Here is a 21,894-nt window from a genome sequence, read left to right on the forward strand (position 1 = left end):
CCTCAATGAGCTGGCTGGTGTTATTGAGTTAAAATCGGACATAATTTAAGTACAGACAAAGAAAAGAGGAGTGGTACAGAAAGGAAGTTTTCATTTTCTGGTTATTCATACCAATACTCTCCCTAGATGATAGAAATGAAGATGAGTCTTCTAAACAGTGCTGGCCTAAGTATGAACTTTGTGAATTTGAGTATGGGGCAACACATCTTGTATCCATTACATTTGTCTCATATTTGGTAGAAATAAAACTAAACAAAAGCCTCCTACCAGGGATTTAAGTAACTGCATTTTATTTGGTGTCTGTTTCATGACTTATCCAATAAAGCAGTAAATTTGTACATTTCAGGTTCCTTGGCTATAAAATGGGACAGCAATAAAGAATTCTTTGCTATTTAATAAGGTAAAGCCCTGGCCTGAGGGTTTAGACAAAAGTGGTCACCTCTGAGGACAGAACTCAGACCAGAGATTGCAGAGGGGGAGGGAGGTCACTGGTGGACAGAACCAATCTTATTAGAAAGCTGATCATAATTCCCAGAGGTGTTCATCAGCGGAAGGAATGGCTTTGTGAGGAACTGATGTCCATATTAATCAAAAGATTCAGACAGGGACTGGATGGCCACCGACTAGAAAGAAGCATCTGCCTTGAGGACGGGGCTCGATGCTGTTTTTATAAAAGCGTTTTAAGTACGTACAGCGCATATTCTGGGTACCCATTGCTGCATACCAACACCACTCTCAAACTCAATGGCTTAGAATAGTGGCAAGTACCAACTTCGTTCACAGCTCTGTGGTGTGTGCGGCACTTAGCAAGGTGGCTCTCCCCTCTGTGTGCCGTCAGATGCGGCAGCGTGGCGGAGGCCGGAGGATCTGCTTGGAATATGGCTTTCCTAGCAGAGCTGGCTGGCAGGTTGGTCTGGCTTTCAGCTGGGAGCTCCGCTGGGGCTGAGGGCCAGGGGCCTTGTCCTGTCCTGTCCTCCCGGCTTCCTCACAGCATGATGGCTGCATTCTAAGGGCAAGTGTCCTAAAGGAGACTGGCAGAAGCTGTATGGCTTCTTCTTTTCTGTATTTGTTTTTTGAATCTGTTCTCTTTTTTTTTAATTCATTTTTTAATATAGTTTGTTGTCAAATTGGCTAACATACAATGTATACAGTGTGCTCTTGGTTTCGGGGGTAGAGTCCCACGATTCATCAATTCCATACAAAACCCAGTGCTCATCCCAACAAGCGCCCTCCTCAGTGCCCATCACCCACTTTCCCTCTCCCCTGCCCCCCTCATCAACCCTCAGTTTGTTCTCTGTATTTAAGAGTCTCTTATGGTTTGCCTCCCTCCCTCTCTGTTTGAAACTATTTTTTCCTCTTCCTTTCCCCCTGCATGGCGTTTTCTAACTAGCCTCTTAAGTGATGTAGCGTTACCTCTGCAGCATTCTGTTGGCTGCGGTAATCACCATGCCCACCTCCTCTTGTCGGGAGGAGTGTTAAAGAATTTGTCTACACGTTTTCGGGGCGCCTGGGTGGCTCAGTAGGTTAAGCATTTGACTTCGGCTCAAGTCATGATTTCACGGTTCGTGGGTTTGAGCCCCACGTCAGGCTTTGTGCTGACAGCTCGGAACCTGGAGCCTGCTTCCAATTCTGTGTCTCTCTCTCTGCCCCTCCCCTACTCCCGCTCTGTCTCTCAAAAATAAATAAACGTTAAAAAATAATTTAAAAAAGAATTTGTCTACATTTTTTGAGAGAAAGAACGCACCCATGAGCAAGGGAGGGGCAGAAAGAGAGGGAGACAAGATTGAAGGGGACTCTACCTTGACAGCAAAGAGCTGGATTTGGGTCTCAAACCCACCAACTATGATATCATGACCTGAGCCATCTTCGGATGCTTAACTGATTGAACCACCCAAGCACCCCTACATGTTTTAGATATTTTAGTTACATAAAGTTATTGTTTCTGCTTTTAAGCAATAACTTTTTCTTTGTTTTAAAAATAGCTGTATCACTAATCAGGAAAATGCAAATTAAAATCACAGTGAGATACCACCTTACACCTGCTAGAATGGCTAAAATCAAAAACTCAAGAAACACGTGTTGGTGAGGATGTGGAGAAAAAAGAATCCTCTTGCACTGTTGCTGTTGGTGGGAATGCAAACTGGTGTGGAATACAGTATACAGGTTCCTCAAAAAAAAAAAAAAAAGTAGAACTACCCTAAGCACACTACTGGGTAGTTACCCAAAGTATACAAAAACACTAATTTGAAGAGTTGTATATAACCCTTTGTTTATTGCAGCATTATTTACGATAGCCAAACTATGGAAGCAACCCAAGTGTCCATCAGTAGATGAATAGACAAGACATGGTGTACATATATTAGCATATTATTCAGCCATAAAAAGAATGAAATCTTGCCATTTGCAACAACATGGATGGAGCTAGAAAGTATCATGCTAAGCGAAATAAGCCCATCAAAGAAAGACAAATACCTTATGATTTCACCCATATGTGGCGTTTAAGAAACAAAGCAAATGAACAAAGGAAGAGAGAGAGAGACCAAACCAAAAAACAGACTCTGAAGTTTTATAAAGAACAAACAAATGGGGTATCGGAGGGGAGGGGAGTGGAGGGATGGATGAAATAGGTAAAGGGGATCAGGAGTATACTTACCTTGGGGCACCTGGGTGGCTCAGTTGGTTAAACCTCTGATTTGGGCTCATGTCATGATCTCGTGGTTTGTGAGTTCGAGCCTGCATTGGGCTCTGTGCTGACAACTCAGAGCCTGGAGCCTACTTTGGATTCTGTGTCTCCCTCTCTCTCTGCCCCTCCCCTGCTCATGCTTTGTCTCTGTCTCTCTCAAAAATAAATAAACATTAAAAATTTTTTAAAAAGAGTACACTTATCTTGATGAGCACTGAGTAATATATAGAATGGTTGAATCACTCTACTGTACACCTGAAATTAATGTAACACTGTATGTTAACTACACTAGAATTAAAATTAAAAAAAAAAAAAAAGGAGCGCCTGTGTGGCTCAGTCAGTTAAGTGTCCTACTTCGACTCAGATCATGGTCTCACAGTTTGTGAGTTCGATCCCTGCATTGGGCTCTGTGCTGACAGCTCAGAATCTGGAGCCTGGAGCCTTCTTCAGGTTCTGTGTCCCCCTTGCTCTCTGCTCCTCCCCTGCTTGTGCTCTGTCTCTCTCAAAAATAAACATAAAAAATTTAAAAAAGAAAAGAATGTGTTTAACCCTGAAAAGGACTAGAAAGAAATGTCTAAATTTTCTAAAGTTTTTATAATAAACATATCTTAGTTTTTTAAGAGAGAGAGAGAGCAAGCAAGTGAGCACATATGCGCGAAAGCACCCATGGGAGAGGGGCAGAGAGAAAGGGAGAGAGACAATCCTAAGCAGGCTCCACACCCAGTGAAAGCCCTGTATGGAACGATCACAAGACTGTGAGATCATGACCTGAGCCAAAATCAAGAAGTGGTCGCTTAATTGACTCAGTCACCCAGGCACCCCAGGAACACCTTATTTTTTATAATCAGATGTATATGCAGTGAATATAAATGCTAATAAAAAATCTCTAGGAAAAAAATGTATAATTAATGGATACCTTAAAAATCTATTACAGATTTCTACTTGTTATTTGATTATAATTCTATTCAAATCTGTACATAAAACCACCCATAAATTCCTTATGGTTACACCATTCTAAAATGATTAAATAAAATTTTTAAGCACATATATAACATTTTAAAGATTTTAATATTAAAAAATAGGTTTATTGAGATAGAATTTATGTACATACAACTTACTCATTTGAATTGTACAGTTCACTGTTTTTTAAAAATATTTTGATGTTTATTTATTTTTGAGAGACAGAGTGCGAGCAGAGGAGGGGCAGAGAGAGGGAGACAGAATGCAAAGCAGACTCCAGGCTCTGAGTTGTCAGCACAGACCCCCACACGGGGCTCAAACTCACAAACCGCGAGATCATGACCTGAGCTGAAGTCGGACCCTTAACCGACTGAGCCACCCAGACACCCCCAGTTCAATAGTTTTAATAACTTCACAGGGTTATGGTACCGTCGCTGTGATCTAATTTTAGATCACACTCATCTCTCACAAAAGATACCCATACTTGTTAGTAGTTATTCCCACTTCTTCCTCCCCGCCTCCTACCCTGGGAAACCACAATTTTATTTTCTTTCTCTATAGATTTGCCTGTTTTGCACGTTTCATATCAGGGGAATCATACAGTATTTTTGGTCTTTTGTTACTGGCTTCTTACACTTACCATGTTTTTGAGATTCATCCATATTGTAGCATGGATCAGTACTTTATTCCTTTTTATCAGTGAATAATATTCCACAGAATAGATATTTACTTATAAATTTTATGTGTCCAATTTATTTATCCATTCATCAGTTGATGGACATTTGGGATGTTTTCACTTTTTGGCCATTACACATAATGCTGCCATGAGTATTCATGTACAAGTTTTTGTGCAGACATAGATTTTTATTTCTCTTGGGGTCATACCTACGAGTGGAATTCCTGAGTCATATAGTAACTCTGTGTTTAACTTTTTGAAGATTGCCAAGCTTTTTAAAAGTGTGTGCACCATTTTGTATTTCTATCAGGAGTATATGAGGGTTCTAATTTCTTCCCTCACATAAAGGTTAATAAAGAGGAAGAACACAGAGATTGAAAAATGTATGGGACTGGGCTTTTAATTTGCATCCTATACACCAGTATACCTCCTTAGTAAAGTCATTTAGCTTTTCCAGCTCTCAATTTCCTAAGATCCTTTCCAGTTGTCTAATTCTTTGAGCATCTTGGAGAGGAAAGGTAAGCGTTGCTTGAAACCTCAGGCGATCTGGGTAAACAAAGGCAAGTGATAGCCTGTAACATTAGATTAAGATTAGATTAGGTGATATGGGAAATCCTTTTCTTTTTTCTTGTTGTAATTTTTTACTTATTTTGAGACAGAGCGAGAGAGCATATGAATGGGTGAGGGCCAGAGGGAGAGAGAGGAAGAGAGAGAGAGAGAGAGAGAGAGAGAGAGAGAGAAAATACCAAGCAGGCTCCACACTGTCAGCATGGAGCCTGATGCAGGACTAGGTCTCACGACTGTGAGACCATGACCTGAGCTGAAATCAAGAGTTGGATGCTCAACTGAGCCATCCAGGTGCCCCTTCTCTTTTTCCTTAAATTTTTTAAATTTATTTGACTCATGTGGGGCTCAAACTTGTGACCCTGAGATCAAGAGTTGCATGCTCTTCTGACTGAGCCAGCCAGGCACCCCGGAAAATCCTTTCAATCCTAAAATTTCATAATTCGATTTTGTGGTTATATGTTTAGCAGCATGGTGAGCTAATATAAATATATGCGTCACCTTTTGTCTTCATTGTACTTAAGACCAAGGTACTGGTATTTATTATTTCTGTAATTTCATGGCCCTGCCGTTTTCATTTAGGAAATAACCTTTCAGCTGTATAGCTATGTATTCCTGAAACTGATTTAACAATGTTTAAATTTTAAGTAATTTTAGTTTAATTGAAATGTAATTTACATACAGTAAAAGTTTCCCTTATAAAGTGTACAGTTCTGAGTTTTGGCAAACGAATACAGTCATGTAACTGATCACCACAATGGAGATACAGAACAGTTCCATCAACCCCCCAAATTTCCTCATGCTCCTTTGTGGTCAACTCTGCCCCTAGCCTCTGATGGGTTGTTTTAGCCCTATAATTTGGTCTTTTTAAGAATGTCATATAAATAGAATCCTACAGTAACTCTTTGAATCTGCCTTCTTTCACTTAGCATGATCCATTTAAAATTCATCCATGTTACTGCATGTATCAAGAGTTCCTTTTTATTGTTGAGTCAGATTCCGTTATATGGATGTACCGTATTTGTTTATCTGATATTCCCCAGTCGAGCAACATTCAGGTTGTTTTCAGTTTTGGTAATTATGAATAAAGCTATTATAAACATTTGCAGACAGGTTTTTGAGTGAACATAATTTTTCATTTCCTTTGGGTGAATATTTAGGTGTGGGATTACTGACTCATGTGGAAATTGTATATTAAACTTTATAAGAAACTGCCAAACTATTTTCCAAAGTGGCTATGCCAGTTTGCATTCTCACCAGCAGTGCAGGAGAGATCCAGTTGCTATGCCACCAGCACGTGTTATGGTCAGTTTTTCTTTTCTTTTCTTTTCTTTTCTTTTCTTTTCTTTTCTTTTCTTTTCTTTTCTTTTCTTTTCTTTTCTTTTTTAATCTATGGACTGAAGGGGGTGATGGTCATGGTGCGGGGCACTTGTGGGGAGAAGCACTGGGTGTATTATGGAAACCAATTTGAAAATAAACTATTAATCTAATTTTGGCCATTCTAATAGGCATGTAGTGGTATTTCATTGTGGTTTAATTTGCATATCCCTGAGGACTAATGATTTTGAGCCTTTTTCCCTGTACTTATTTGCCATCCATATATTTTCTTTGCTGAAGTGCTTATTAAAATCTTTTGCCCATTTTTTAAAATGTTTATTTATTTATTTAGAGGCAACAAGCATGAGTGGAGGAGGGGCAGAGAGAGAGGGAGACAGAGAATTCCAACTGGTCTCCCAGCTCTCAGCACGGCGCCCACCTTGGGCTCTATCTCACGAGCCTGAGCTGAAATCAAGAATTGATGACCAACTGACTGAGCCACTCAAGGGCCCCGTTAGCCCATTTTTTACAGGATTGTTTTCTTAATTGTGTTTCGAGACTTATTTTTTATATAACCTGGATACAATTCCCTTGTCATATAGTGTGTTTTATAGATTTTCTTCCCGCAGTTAATGATTTGTCTTCTCGTAATGGTGTCTCTTGAAGAACAGAAATTTTCTACTTTGATAAAAGTCCAATTTTTAATTTTTTCTTTTATGGATTATGTTTTTGGTTTCCCATCTAGAAAATGTTTGCCTAACCAAGATTACAAAGATTTGTTTCCCTCTGTTTTATTCTAGAAGTTGTAGAGTTTTTGGTTTTATACTTAGGTTCTATGACCTATTTTTGAGTTGTTTTATATGGTGCAAGATAAGGGAATTCCTTTTTTTTTACATTTAGATTTCCAATTGTTCTGGCACCATTTGTTGAAAAGACTATCCTTTCTCTATTGAATTGCCATCACACCCTTGACAATGTATACACAAGTCTATTTTTGAACTCTCTATTCTGTTCCATTGGTTTATGTGTCTAGTAAACATTGATTTCTGTTTAAATATGGTTAAATATGAAGAAGCAGCCAAGAGAATCTTCTTAGGAGCCAGATTGCCTGGGTCTCAGACTCGGCTCAAGCGCTTACAAACTGTGAATTTGGGCAAATTATTTAGCCTCTCTGTGCCTAAATTTTTTCATCTGTAAAAGAGGTAATAGCAGACAACCTCATAGGGGTTTTTATGAGTATTGACTGAATGATTAGAAAGCACTGATCATGGTATCTTGTACCTGTATATAGCTTCTTATACTACTGATCCTTATTTTGGAGTTCTGTGCAGGTAGGCTTTCCATTAAAATTAACAAACTCCAGGGCGCCTGGGTTGCTGAGTTGGTTAAGCGACCACCTCTTGGTGTTGGCTCAGGTCATGATCTCACGGTTCATGGGTTGGAGCCCCACATCAGGCTCCGCACCGACACCAGGGGGCCTCCTTGGGATTCTCTCTCCCTTTTTCTGCCCTTTTCCTGCTCATGCTCACTTGCTTGCACGCTCTCTCTCTCTAAATAAATAAACTTAAACAAATAAAAATTAAATGAACACATTCCGTTATTTAATCCCAGATTATCATTATGGAAGCTTAACTGTGGAGATGAATTTTAATGGAAAATTTCATTGCTGCTCAGTAAAAAAAAATAAGATATTCACTTTTGTTTTCTGTTAGGAAAATAATGCTTAACTTAGTTTAGTAGCTGTATCTGGTAAAATAGTTTCTTTGATTTCAAATGTATATCCACTACTTTTTATGGACTGTAGTAAGAAATACAGCCCAAACTAACTAAACCCACTTCATAAGTGGCTTTTGTGAAGAGGTAGCTTGAGCTGTCAGCGCACAGCCCGATGCGGGGCTTGAACCCGTGACCTGAGCTGAAGTCGGACACTTAACCGACTGAGCCACCCAGGCGCCCCTTAGAGGTAGCTTGAAATATGATGTTTCCATGTTTGTTATTTGGGGCACTTTATTTGAGAACTAGTAACTTGCAAAATTACTATGGTACTAAGCTTCAGGTTATTTATGAGTACTTTTTGTTTTGAAGAATTTCCAAGATTTGTTGAGAAAGTATGCTAAGTTTCTCCTTCGTAGACCATGTTGACAATCTGAATAATTTTATCCTGCAGAACTCTTTAGCTAGAGAATCCATTTCTCCCCATAACTATGAGAACTGGGGTATCCAGGTAAAGTCCTTAGACAAATAGTAAATTACATGTAATTCCTCAGCTTTGACATTTGTTATGGGCTGAATATTCGTGTCCCTCCAAGATTCTTATGTTGAACCCCTGACTCCCAGTGTGGCCCTGTTTGGAGATGGGGCCTCAAAAGAGGTAATTAAAGGTTAAATGGGATCATAAAGGTAGGGCCCTGATCTGATAGGATTAAGGTCCTTATAAGAGGAGACCTCAGAGAGCTTGCCATGTACTCACCCAGGAAGGCCATGTGAGGATATAGTGAGAAGGCAGGCATTGTCTGCAAGCCAGGGGGAGAGGCCTCACCAGCAACCAACCAACTGCGATGGCACCTTAATCTTGGACTTAGCCTCCAGAACTGTGAGACATTAATTCCTGTTGTTTCAGCCACCTGAAACTCAGGCTGCCATAACAAAATAGCGTAGGTCAGGTAGCTTGAAACAAGAGAAATCTATGTTGTAGATGGTTCTGGAGACTGGAAGTCCAAGATCAAGGTGCCAGCAGATCAAGTGTCTGGTGTCAAAAGTAAATATTGCTGGATGTTAGTTAAAGCATCGAAAACAGATTTCATCCTGCAACTACTGCCAGTAGAGGACAGAGCTGAGCTCCTTTTCAATTTGTGCAATGGTGAGTTCAGCGATTTTATCAGGAAAATGAGGAAGCAGGGAGAGCAGGGGCTTCGTAGAGTCAGAGAAGTGAAAGTTGCCAAGTTGGTCAGTGTGAGTGATTAGACCAGCTGTGTTCATTAACGCAAAGTTATCAAAGTTTGGAGTCTGTCTTCCCACAGAGTGGTTGACAGAGGCCCTATCCTTCCTGATAATTATATTTCAAAGGAGTAGCTCTCAGGTCCTTGAGAAAGAGATTTCTGAGTTTTAAGACTGACATATTCACAATGGCAAGTTCTTTTCAGTAAATGCTGTAAGGAAGGGAGGTCAGGGGCCCATTATCAGGTATTGACTAGAACAAACAGTAAATTTTCCTGGCAGGAGAGGTTTCCAGGCAGGAGTTATAATGGGTGGAGGGGGCTTTAAGGGTCCTTCTAGAGACATGGCTTTGTGCTGCTAGAAGCCGCGCTTGAGCTCAGTCAAGTCTCTTTCTGCAGGGATGGGGCTGGAGTTGTAGTGTGCCAGGAGTTCCCCGGTTCTCACTGGTGGGGGCCTGCGTCCTGGCTCCTATCCAGTTACCTCCTTCCCATGTACTCATGGCCTCTCCTCTGGTATGTCCACAAGGAGAGAGGGAGAGGGAGGGAAGATCTTCTCTTTTTCCTTCTTCCTTCTTTCTTTCTTTCTGAGAGCACTAATTCCATCACGAGGCCCTGCCCTCAGCACCTCTTCTAAACCTATAGGGCCAACTCCAAATACCATCACATTGGGGGTTAGGGCTTCAACATATGAATTCTGAGAGGATACAAGTATTCAGTCCTTAGGGCTTCCTGCACAGACTACGATAGCAGATCGATCATTTCAGAGTCAAGAGCGGATGTTATTTGTGGATTTGCAGCAAGCCTTAACTACAACTACTGATATCGTACTAATTAGATTATAATTAATGTATTGAAATTTCTTGGTTAAATACTGTGCATCTTATGTATCATTTGCATGCAAAACAAATTAGCTAAATTCCTGTAAGTCATAGGTATTAACTGATTTATTTCATTTTTATCCAAACACTGGTTGCTTACCTACTTAATTCTCAGATAAACGTGCTTGCAAATGTTTGAACTTGTTATCCATAGCTCAGGGAAAGATAATTTGGCCAGAACCTTGAACCCCAAGTTAATTCCCCAGGAAAATACACAGAGTGTCACATCAAAGTTTTAAGGAGTTTCTGGTATAGTGAGATAAACCATAAACTGATAAACTGAAGATTCCACTTGCGCATTGCGTTCCCTTTCCCTGTTCATGGCTTTCTTGTTCTCACCCCCCACTGTGGGAGGTGGATTGGTGCCAAGGTGACTGGCTGAAGAAGACCAGAGAATGTTTTTACCCTCCTTAAAGCCTAAGGCAGAACCAGCTGAAACCACTCTTGCATGTTTTTTTCCCCTCTTTAAGGAATAGATCCACATCCGGGTAGCCTGCTCCATGATCACATTCCCATTCCCATTCCTGTCTCCCAAGTGGAAGGTCGCCTCACCTTCTTTCTACCTCAGGGGTGGGAGGGAAGAGAATGTAAAAAGGAGCAACCCAGGACTGATATTAGGAGTGCCTCTGCCTGGCTTTGTGTATAATTATCTTCTCACTCAGAAGTTGGCCAACTTGAACGGTGACCTAACTGAATGTCCCTGAGTATATCATTTTGTTCTTGATCCTTATCAGGGTCTCTCTTCTCTGGGGATGGAATGTATGATTATCAAACTTAGTTACCCTTCACGTTTGTTTATTAAAGAGAAACCAAGGAACTGCCTACCTCAGGTTACACTCTGAGGTGACAAAGATTAAGTAGTTAAAATGGATTCAGCAAGGAAGTGTGGAGGACCTCTGTGGTGCCAAGCACTGTTCTAGGTACAGGGGAAAACAAGGTGAGCAAGACAGATGATCCCTTCCCTCACGGAACTTATGTCGTAATGGAGGGCCAGTAGAATACAGATAATAAATATAATTCATACATAGTGTTTTAAAAGGAAGCTAAGTGCTTTGGAGAAAAATAAAGAAGGGTAAAGAGGTAGTATTGGAGGTGGTGTTTCAGATTTAAATAGATTGGTTATTGGATTCCAGCCCCAAGATCATTGTACAGGAAGGGACATAGACTGGTATTTAATGTAATGTAGATACTCCAAAAAGGAAGAGTAGGCATCTGGTTGAGGAAACTGGAAAGCTTTACAGAAAGATCCCACAGGAGATCAATAAGAATTAGGAGTAGGGGGCGCCTGGGTGGCTCAGTCGGTTAAAGCGTCTGACTTCAGCTCAGGTCATGATCTCACAGTTCGTGAGCCCCACATCTGTGCTGACAACTCGGAGCCTGGAGCCTGCTTCTGATTCTGTGTCTCCCTCCCTCTCTCTCTCTCTCCCTCCACTACTCAAGCTCTGTCTCTGTCTCTCTCTCAAATAAACATTTAAAAAATTAAGTAATAATTAAGAGTAAAATGTAAGTTGTTATCCCATAGTAATGACTTACATCATATTGAACCATTTTCACACAACTCGGGATAAATCCAACTTGGTTGTGGTGCTTCCTCTTTTTATGAGATTGATTTAATTTGCAGGGTTTGTTTTCCCCCATCTATAGGCATGAGGGAAATGAACCTACATTTTCTTCTTTTGCTGTGTCTTTGTTTTTCTTATTAAGGTCTTGCTGGGCAGGCTAGTAACATGAATTAGGCCTATTTCTTTGTTTTCTATTGCCTTTAAGTTTTGCATAAACCTGAGATAAATAAAAGCGGACTCTGCTTATAAAACCATCAGGGCCTGGTGTTTTCTATGTGGCAACACTTAGCCCACTGCTTCTATTTCTGTAGTAGTAATAGCATTTTATTTTAAGCCTTTAACTTCTGGAGTCAGTTGTGATAAGTTATTTTTCAAAAGATTTGTTCATTTCATAGCCAGAATCCGTTAAAGCTTGTTGGTATATAGTTGCCGATGCTATTCTCTTTTTAACCTCTGCTTTATTTAGGATGGTGTCCTCCTTTTCACTCTTATCGTTTGCGGTTTGTTCTTTCCTTGATCATTCTTCCCAGAAGTTTGCCTGGTTTTTTTTTTTTACTCTTTTTATCCCCCCAGCCCAAGAAAAACATATTTTTGGCTTTGCTGATGTTTTTTATTACATATTTAATACCTAAATCATTAACCTCTGCTATGAATTTTATCTTTTTTTCTCCTACTTTCTGTAGGTTTATTGTGTATTGTCTAATTTCTTAAGATGGACATTTAACTCATTAATTTTGAGTGTTTTATTATAGCTATTAAAGGTTATAGCTTTCTGTCAAAGCACCGTTTTTGCTGCATCCCAAATGTGGTGTCTTAATACTTAACTCTAAGTATTTTTAGATTTGATTATGATTTCTTATTTAACCCATGAGTTATTTAGCAGTGTGTTTTTAAAATTTTTGAGTATGCAAGAATTTTTTTTAACAGTTATTTAGAGAGACTGAAAGAGATAGAGCATGAGCAGGGGAGGGGCACAGAGAGAGGGAGACACAGAATCCAAAGCAGGCTCCAGGCTCCGAGCTGTCAGCACAGAGCCCAATGTGGGGCTTGAACCCACAAACCATGAGATCATGACCTGAGCTAAAGTCTGATGCTTAACTGACTGAGCCACCCAGGCATGCCAAGTAGACAAGAATTTTTAGAAGTATTTTTTGTTATTAACTTTAAAAAAATTTTATTTATTTATTTTGAGAGAGTGAGAGAGAGAGCAGGGGAGGGACAGAGAGAGAAGGGGAGAGAGAGAATCTCAAGCAGGCTCCTTACTATCAGCGCAGAGCCCAGTGTGGGGCTCAAACCCAGGACTGTGAGATCATGACCTCAGCTGGAGTCAAGAGTCAGATGCTCAACCAACTAAGCCACTCAGGTGCCCCTTGTTATTAACTTTTAACTTAATTACATGTTGGTCCCATGTCATAGTCTGTAAGTTATCAATTATTTAAAATTTATTTAGGCTTTATGATCTAGTACATGATTTATTTAATAACCTTTCATATGTCCTTAAGAAAACCGTGAGTGTACTATACTTATTGGATGTAGAACTCAGGCGTATTCTCATAGTGTAGTTCAGACCTTATATATTACTGTTGATTTAATCTTTTTGGTCTACTTGACCAATCAGTAGTTGAGAGAAGCAGCATTATTGAGGAGGACACTTGTTGGGATGAGCACTGGGTGTTGTGTGTAAGCAGTGGAGCATGGGAATCTGCTCCCAGAGCCAAGAGTACCCTGTATACACTATATGTTAGCTAACTTGACAATAAGTTGTATTAAAAAACAAATAAATAAAAGCCAGGAAACTGAAGGGGAAAAAAAGATTATGAGGGTTTGGAGAAGTCCTGGGCAACTGTCATAGTTAGTCTCTACCTCCTCTTTTTATTATTTATTTTGAGAGAGAGAGATCGAGCGAGCAGCGAGCAAGCGCACGGACATGTAAGCAAGAGCGCAGGGGAGGGGCAGAGGGAGAGGGAGAATCCCAAGCTGGCTCTACTCTTTCAGCGCAGAGCAAGATGCGGGGCTCAAATCCATGAACCAGGAGATCATAACCTGAGCCAAAATCAAGAGTCAGATGCTTAACTGACTGGGCCCTCCGGGCGCCCTCCTCCCCTACCTATATTTTCCCAGCTCTTCACCAGCACAGGGTTTCTGCCCTGCCTTGAATTTACTCCAAGGAAGTCTGGACCAGAGATCTGAGTCCCAGGAAGTGTGGGAGAAACACTGTTGTCTCAAGATTTAGGAGGGGGAGAAGCAAGAGCAGAAACCCCAGAGGTTCCTTTTCTTTTTTATCCTCCCGCACTGCACCACAGGGATTTCTCATAGTTTCCCCTCTTCCTGGGGTTTTCCTTACTTGGTCCCTTTGGGGTTGATCTTGGGCAATGGGGAGCCAGCAGCTATGCTAGTTGAGTTCCTTGGTAGAGACCAAACTGGAATACGGTGCCTTTACATATGTGCATCACCTGTAAAATCCTAGAAATAGAATTGCTTGAACACTTCTTTCCACATTAAACCTGTGTTGCCTTCTGTATTTTTCACTTTTTTTGGTGTGTGGCAGTACCAACATCCAAGCACATAAACGAGAGCAGTGTTTTTTCAACCCTATAGGTGGGCTAATAGAAAATATTCGGGGCTTACCACAAAATTAGGGTAAATATTATTCATGAAGCTTTTATTTCTTTGGTATGTGTACATGCACAAATACTCACAAGTGTGTGTTCTGGGCTGCACTGAAGAATCTACAAATGTGGATTATAGTCAGAAAAGTCAAATATCACTGACTAGAGAGCGAGGAATCACTTTGGACCCATCCTTCTGCCTTGCCTCCTACAGCCATTGAATTACCAAACCATCCAATTCTGCTTCCTCAACAGTTCTCAAATTTATCCCATCTTCCTCTTCCCTCCTAACCACTGCTGTACCTCCAGCCTTTTCTGGATGACGGCAACAATCTTCAGACCCACGCGCCACCTCCCTATTCTGATCAGAGTCATCCTCTGGAAATGTACATTTGACTTAATAAATCCTCCCGTGGCACCCTGTTGCCCGCGGATAACTTCTAAGCTTTAGAACACGGCCCCTGCCTGCCTCTCTCTAGCTTCATCTGCTCACGTTCTTGGGTCCCCAGTAAACACCAAACCGCTTTGGGTTTTCCTCACGGACTCTGACGAGTTTTATTTTGTTCATTCTTTCACTTTTGCCTGGTGTGGGAAGGGAGGCTCCTTCACTCGCACCCCTTTTGTGGGCTGAACTCCAGCTCACGTACTCTCGCTTTGTATGTGAGGTCTTACACCCCTCCCTCCCCCAACCCTGGAGTCCCTCTATGTTTCCAGAATATTCTAGGCATCGTGCATTGCACAGCCAAGTTGTTTTTAAATCATCTGTTTAGGTTAGTGTTTACTTTTTTATGGGAAGTAACTAACGTCATACTCATGTCAGTGTCTAAAAGAATATCTAGATCATATTGGGTGTTCAGATGTTGAATGTTGGCTGAATGACTGAAGATCTGGAAAGTTCAAGCACCCTTTCCAAGATCATGTTGCTTATAGGTGAGAAAATCAAGACTGGGAAACAAAGGGCCTCTTTTATTGTCTTGTGCTACAGACCCGGACTCCTTCTAGTACGTAATGTAAAGGTGAAGAAGCACATTTATTGTGCAACACCGAATAAGTCCCTTTAAGCTAGTTTGGTAACAGTTGAGATGATTAAATTATCCTTTGTGACTAATCCAATTTTTACCTACTGTCAGGGAATCTATTTCTGGTTACATGAATAGTTTGATGTGAAATTTAATATTTGCAAAGAGATAACACAGTGCAAGTTCACTCAGAAGTAATTGAGAAACATCAGAGTGCCTTTTGTTGGCTCTATTTTGAGCAGTTAGAATTTTAAAATATATAATGTGATGGATTCCAGGCATACCATTTAAAACGTGACGTGAGCTTTAGTTTAGAATATGTAAAGATGGGAATGCTGGCATTTGAAGAATTACACTGTAGGAAAAGCCCAAGGCATGTTTGAATCAAATTTGCAGATGCAAGCTATGACATAGAATGATTTCGTGCCTTCGGGTTCCTCCAGTTTCTGTAGCATATTGCAGAAGTCAGTCAGGGGTTAGAAACTAAGACCCATCCATCAGTTTATTGAAGGACAGAGAAATGTATTTCAATCTGGGCGTATTTCCAATTTCAGAAGTTTTTAAAGAAGCAGAACTTGTTTCAAATTTCCACTTGAGGAATTTAAGAAGCAGAACAAATGAACAAAGAAAAAAAGAAAAGACCAACCAAAAACTGGACTCTATGTAGAGAACAAACCTGGAAGCTGCCAGAGGGGAGGAGGGTGGGGGGTGGGGGAGACATATAAAGGAGAATAAGAGTACACATATCTTGATGTAATGTACACAATTGTTGAATCCTATTGTACACCTGAAACCAGTATGACACTATGTGTTAATTATACTTGAAATAAAAAAAGTAAAAAAAAAAAGTGAAGCATCAGAAAAAGAAAAAGCATCAGAGCTGAAAGAGTCCTTAGGAACATCTAAAGTGCTGTGTGTATGAGAAGTTCCCCAGTATTGTTACAGTTGGTATGCTGAAACAGGATCCAGTGTCTACGCATTGTTTGGCTGATGTGTCCTTGAATCTTTCTTTATCATGGTCTCCTCTCCCTTTTTCCCCCCAGTCCCTTTATTGGAAAAAATAATTTGTGCTCTTCATTTCCTTACTGTGTTGCAAAGTCAGGGAGACTAGAAACTTAAGATCTTACCACTAAGAATTGTGCCTGACACCCAGCGGGCACTTGACTATTATTAGGCCAATGCTGTTGGTAATGCTTAAGGTCTGTGTTTTGTCCCTGCAGGTTGACCCAAAAGACTACATATTCAGCGGACTGAAGGATGAGACAGTAGGTCGCTTACCCGGCCAAGTGGCAGGACAACAGTTCCTCATTCAAGACTGTGAGAACTGTAACATCTATATTTTTGATCACTCCGCTACAGTCACTATCGACGACTGTGCTAACTGCGTGATTTTCCTGGGACCTGTGAAAGGCAGCGTGTTTTTCCGGAATTGCAGAGATTGCAGATGCACGTTAGCCTGCCAGCAGTTCCGCGTGAGGGACTGTCGGAAGCTGGAAGTCTTCTTGTGCTGTGCCACGCAGCCCATCATTGAGTCTTCCACCAGCATCCGGTTTGGCTGTTTCCAGTGGTACTACCCCGAGTTAGCGTTCCAGTTCAAAGATGCAGGGCTGAGTATCTTCAACAACACCTGGAGCAACGTTCATGACTTCACACCTGTGTCAGGAGAACTCAACTGGAGCCTTCTTCCCGAGGATGCCATAGTTCAAGACCATGTCCCTCTGCCTACCACCGAAGAGCTCAAAGCCGTCCGCATTTCCACAGAAGCCGACAGAAGCATCGTTCCAGTATCTCGGGGTCAGAGGCCGAAGACCAGCGATGAATCCTGCTTAGTGGTATTATTTGCTGGTGATTATACAATCGCAAATGCCAGAAAACTAATCGATGAGGTAAGGAGAGAGAGAAGAGAAACAGACACACACCTGGGTGGAAACACACCACTTTCCGGAGAACTTCTTTTCAGATTGGCTAGTAGAAATACAGGAAGTCCTTGGGGCACCTGAGTGGCTCGCTCAATCAGTTGGGTGTCCCACTTCGGCTCAGGTCATGATCTCACGGTTCGTGAGCTCAAGCCCAGCATCGGGCTCACTGCTGGCAGCACAGAGCCCGCTTCAGATCCTCTGTCTCCCTTTCTCTGCCCCATCTCCACTTGCTTTCTCTTAAAAATAGATGAAACATTTTAAAAAAGAGAGAAATACAGGCAGTCCTTAATTTATAGTCCTCTGCCCCCTAAAGATTTGTCTGGGCCTCAAAATACTTTCCCAAAGAAACTTTTAAAAATGTAATTTAATTCAGTAAGCATTTATTAAGCACTTATTATGTGAAGAGTTACTCTGCTACCATAGTTCATTGATTATAGGATGCACATCCGTCTTCCACATTTTTGCTTATCTGAAATGCATCTTGTGGTCAACGGCAACTCAAAGCTAACGAAATACGGTATATGCTGGAGATGGAGATACATAGGCGAAATTCTCTGCCCGCAGAGAACTTCCATTCTTTACAATACGTGACTGCTGTGGTGCTCACAGAGGCAGTGCTGCGGCAAACAACAGGGCCTCATGTATTAGGAGTTTAGTCGGGTGGGGGGGAGGGAAGGACATTTCGGAGTACAGTTGGCCCCCTGACGTGACTGTGGGGATGAGCTCCACGTCACTTGCCTTTTCCCTGTCTCTGTGTGAAGGGGCAGCTGGTGTGTCAGAACGAGGTGGGGGCTGGGACAGCAGCTTGTGGGCTCAGGAGCCGGGACTTGGTGAATTTGGGGCTAGAGAGGAGTTCTGTCGGCCGCGGCTCCCACTTGCAAAATACCTGGGGACGGCGGGATTAGGGGCTCCAGGAGGCAGCCCTGTCTGTGTTGGCAGGCACGCCAGTGGGGAGATGGTAGACGGCTGTATTAATTTTCCATAATCAGGTGGCCTTCAGAAGGAGTCTTTGCATTTAAAAATCAAACTTCCAGCAATGAAACAGTGAATGGAAAACTTATCAAGTCTCTTTTCGAGTGGATTTTTTTTAATTTTTATTTTTGAAAGAGTGCAGGTGGAGGAGGAGCAGAGAGAGGGAGACAAGGAATCCGAAGCGGGGTCTGTGCTGACAGGCTGACACGGGGCTTGAACCCACGAATTGTGAGATCATGACCTGAGCTGAAGTCGGATGCTCAGCCGCCCTAAGCCACCCAGGCGCCCCATGGGTTTTTCAGGAATTCTAACAGTTCTGTTGAAAGGAAGATTATGGGGGGAGAACCCCACTGAGGATGACCTCCTCTCTAGCTACGCATCCTACAGTGTAGAAAACCCATGTCTGAAGTCTAGTTTTCAAAACAAAAGAAGCCAAAGTACCCTTTTAAGACTGTGGTATTTTCTTTTTTGCTCATGCCAATCTGATAAAAACATGCTGTGAATCTGGTAAGATACAGGAAAGTACTTCTGGCCTTCGAGCTGTCTAATCACTTATGTTAATGCAGCATCTGAGAAGTCAGTATTTGCTTTATCCTGTATGGTGATTTTTTTAAAACTACATACAGTTTTCAGAAGATGTCAATCTTCAGATTAAACTACTTTTTGGTGGGTAAGAAGGAGTGGACATAAAAATATGTTAAGGAGTGGACATAAAAAATACGTAGCACGTTCATTTAAAAAAGCCATCAAAACACTGTCTTTCTTCCTGGATCCTCAGATGTTCTTCACCCTTTCACTTTCAGTATCCAATGTGTGAAATGACAGTGTTGTGTGCACTTGAAAACAATGTGACCAGGAGGAATGAGGTTCTTTAGATGTCCTTCTGGATTACAGAAGAGTTTAAAACAAAGAATGCAACCACAGCAATAATAATAGCTAACACTTAGGTCATGTTTACCATATGCCAGGCATTGTTATAAGGGCTTTAAATGAAGTAACTCACTTAATTTGGAATAACCCACGAAATACGTGCCATTTATTCCCCTTTTTTACAGATAAGGAAAATGAGCCACAGAGAGGGTAAGTAACTGGCAAAAGGTCACTCAGCTGGTAAACAGCAGAGCCATGATTTAAATCCCAGCAGTCTAGCTTGGTAGACCAGAGTCGCAACCCTCAAGCCCAGTGCTACTCTGCTGCTTCAGCGGTAGAGGAAAGTCGACGAGTGGCTGGTGGAGCAGGGATGGGAGGACAGCGCGGGAACTCAAGGCAGATGACAGCCTTTGGCCTAGACGGGGAATCCCTGAGACTTTTGGATTGGACTGATCCTCTCTAATTCTGAAAGCACAGAATTCAGGAATGAAAAGAACAAAGCAAACACCCAAGTGCATGTGAAGAGGGTACCACAACACGCTAAAAGATCACCAATTTACATGTTAAGAGAGATTACATATTTAATTAATTAATTTTAATGTTTACTTATTTTTGAAGGAGAGAGAGAGAGAGAGAGGCTGAGCATAAGCAAGGGAGGGGCAGAGAGAGAGGGAGACACAGAATTCAAAGCAGGCTCCAGGCTCTGAGCTGTCAGCACAGAGCCCGATGCGGGGCTTGAACACTCAAGCAGCAAGATCATGATCTGAGCTGAAGTTGGAAGCTTAACCAACTGAGCCATCCAGACGCCCCCAGAGATTTAAAAAAAAATGAAGCTCAAGTTCCCAGGAAAATATGTGTAGGAGCTACTTAATTCTGAGCTGAAAACAAACAAAGAAAAAACCTTGAATCTTTCTCGTATCATAACCCAAATACCTTAAGACAGCCTTGACTGGACCTATGATTGCTGACTCTGGTTTTGTTCAACCCTAGGACTATCACAGAATTTTATTTCACATTGTTTTTATAAGTTAAATGCATCCTAAGAGTTTTTTTTTTTTTAATCTAGGAAGTTCAGAAAAGCTGGATAAAGCAAACAGCACATTCCAAAGGGAATCAGGAGAAGTTCCTGGGCCTCAGTTTTCTTGCCTAAAAAGTCAGATTTCTTGCTTCCTCTCAGCTACATCACAGATACGCACAGGACAAATTAGAGTAAAAGTGGTCTGAATTGTTCAGAAGTAATGTATTACATGATTTTAAGTTGGATAGTTAACCACTGTTTTCAAGTCTTTAAAAATGGAAGAGTTTCCATGAAAAAGGAGTCTCCAGATATGTGCAGTGAGATATCACAATAGATCAAGTTACACAATCCATTATTTGTTTTAGGTAACAGTATTTTGAATTAATCATCTTTTGTCGGTTTATGTGTCTGACTATGAAGTGAGAGGTAGTGAGCTGTCTGGAAAATTAGAAACAGATGTAGGATTATTCCTGATTTTTTTTTTGGTGCTGTAAAGAGCTTCTGAAGACTTCTTTTTATTTTTTTAATAATATTTTATTGTCAAATTGTTTTCCATACAACACCCAGTGCTCTTCCCCTTAAGTGCCCTCCACCATCACCACCACCTCTTTTCCCCCCTCCCCCATCCCTGATATTTTAAGTAACTTTGCAGCCATCACCTGGCAATGATGTCTATGAACTTTTCTGCTACTTTTTTAAATATAGTTTGTTTATTTTTGAGACAGAGAGAGACAGAGCATGAGTGGGGCAGGGGCAGAGAGAGGGAGACACAGAATCTGAAACAGGCTCCAGGCTCTGAGCTGTCAGCACAGAACCCGACGTGGGGGCTTGAACCCACGAACCTTGAGATCATGACCTGAGCCGAAGTCGGATGCATAACTGACTGAGCCACCCAGGCGCCCCTCTGCTACTTTTTAAAATATGTTTCTTTTTTCTGAGGCAGCATTGAGGGCTCTGAAAACGGATTGGAGTTTGACTCCAATTGGGTGAAATGGTACGGAGTAATGTAGCCATAGGATAAAATATTATCAGCCATTAAAACTGGTTTTATAGTGGAATTGTGGGGAAGTATCCACAGTCAAGTAAGTGAAGATTTGTATAATGTCATATAAGCATCTGCTTTTTTTTTTTTTAAAAGATCTGACTGGAAAGTTATATATACTAAAATGCTAACAGTTGTGGTTATTCTTAGGAAGTAGATTAAGAGCAGGACTTTCTTCTCTTTTTGCAGTTATATGGATTTTAAAATGAACAGGTGTTACTTCTGTAATGGGGGAAAACGAAAACAGGGAGGATAAAAGGAAGTATACCTAGGGGCGCCTGGGTGGCTCAATAGGTTGAGCGTGGGACTTCGGCTCAGGTCATGATCTCACAGTTCGTGGGTTTGAGCCCCACATCAGGCTCTGTGCTGACAGCTAGCTCAGAGCCTGGAACCTGCTTCAGATTCTGTATCTCCCTCTCTCTCTCACCCTCCCCTGCTCACGGTGTCTCTATGTCTATCAAAAATAAATTTAAAAAAATATTATTAAAAAAAAAGGAAGTATACCTATATGGCAAGGGGATCTTTAAGTGATGGCACCTTGGTTCATATTTGTTTCTGTTTTTTATTTTTCAAGTATTCTGTATTGAGCATACATGGCTACTTTTTTTATTTTTAATGTTTTTTATTTATTTTTGAGATTCAGACACACACACAGAGTGTGAGTGGGGATAGGGCAGAGAGAGAGAGCAGGAGATGCAGAATCTGAAGCAGGCTCCAGGCCCCGAGCTGTCAGCACAGGGCCCAATGTAGGGCTCAAACTCTCAAACCACAAGATCATGACCTGAGCCAAAGTTGAACACTTAACCGACTGAGCCACCCAGGTGCCCCTGCATGCTACTTTCATACTTAAAAATCCAATAGGCTTTGCT

At 41.4% G+C, this 21,894-nt stretch overlaps 1 protein-coding gene across 1 annotated transcript in view; it reads left to right on the forward strand.

Annotated features, from left to right (window-relative positions):
• The window catches only part of RP2 (RP2 activator of ARL3 GTPase), a 43,844-nt gene that overhangs the window by 3,955 nt on the left and 17,995 nt on the right, over positions 1–21,894 (forward strand). Inside the window, exon 2 of the mRNA XM_029930449.1 lies at positions 16,425–17,090. Coding sequence (XP_029786309.1) covers positions 16,425–17,090 — 666 coding nt within the window. The remainder of the gene's footprint in view (positions 1–16,424; positions 17,091–21,894) is intronic.

The sequence above is a fragment of the Suricata suricatta genome, chromosome X (assembly GCF_006229205.1).
Source record: "Suricata suricatta isolate VVHF042 chromosome X, meerkat_22Aug2017_6uvM2_HiC, whole genome shotgun sequence".
In the NCBI taxonomy this organism is placed as follows: Eukaryota; Metazoa; Chordata; class Mammalia; order Carnivora; family Herpestidae; genus Suricata; species Suricata suricatta.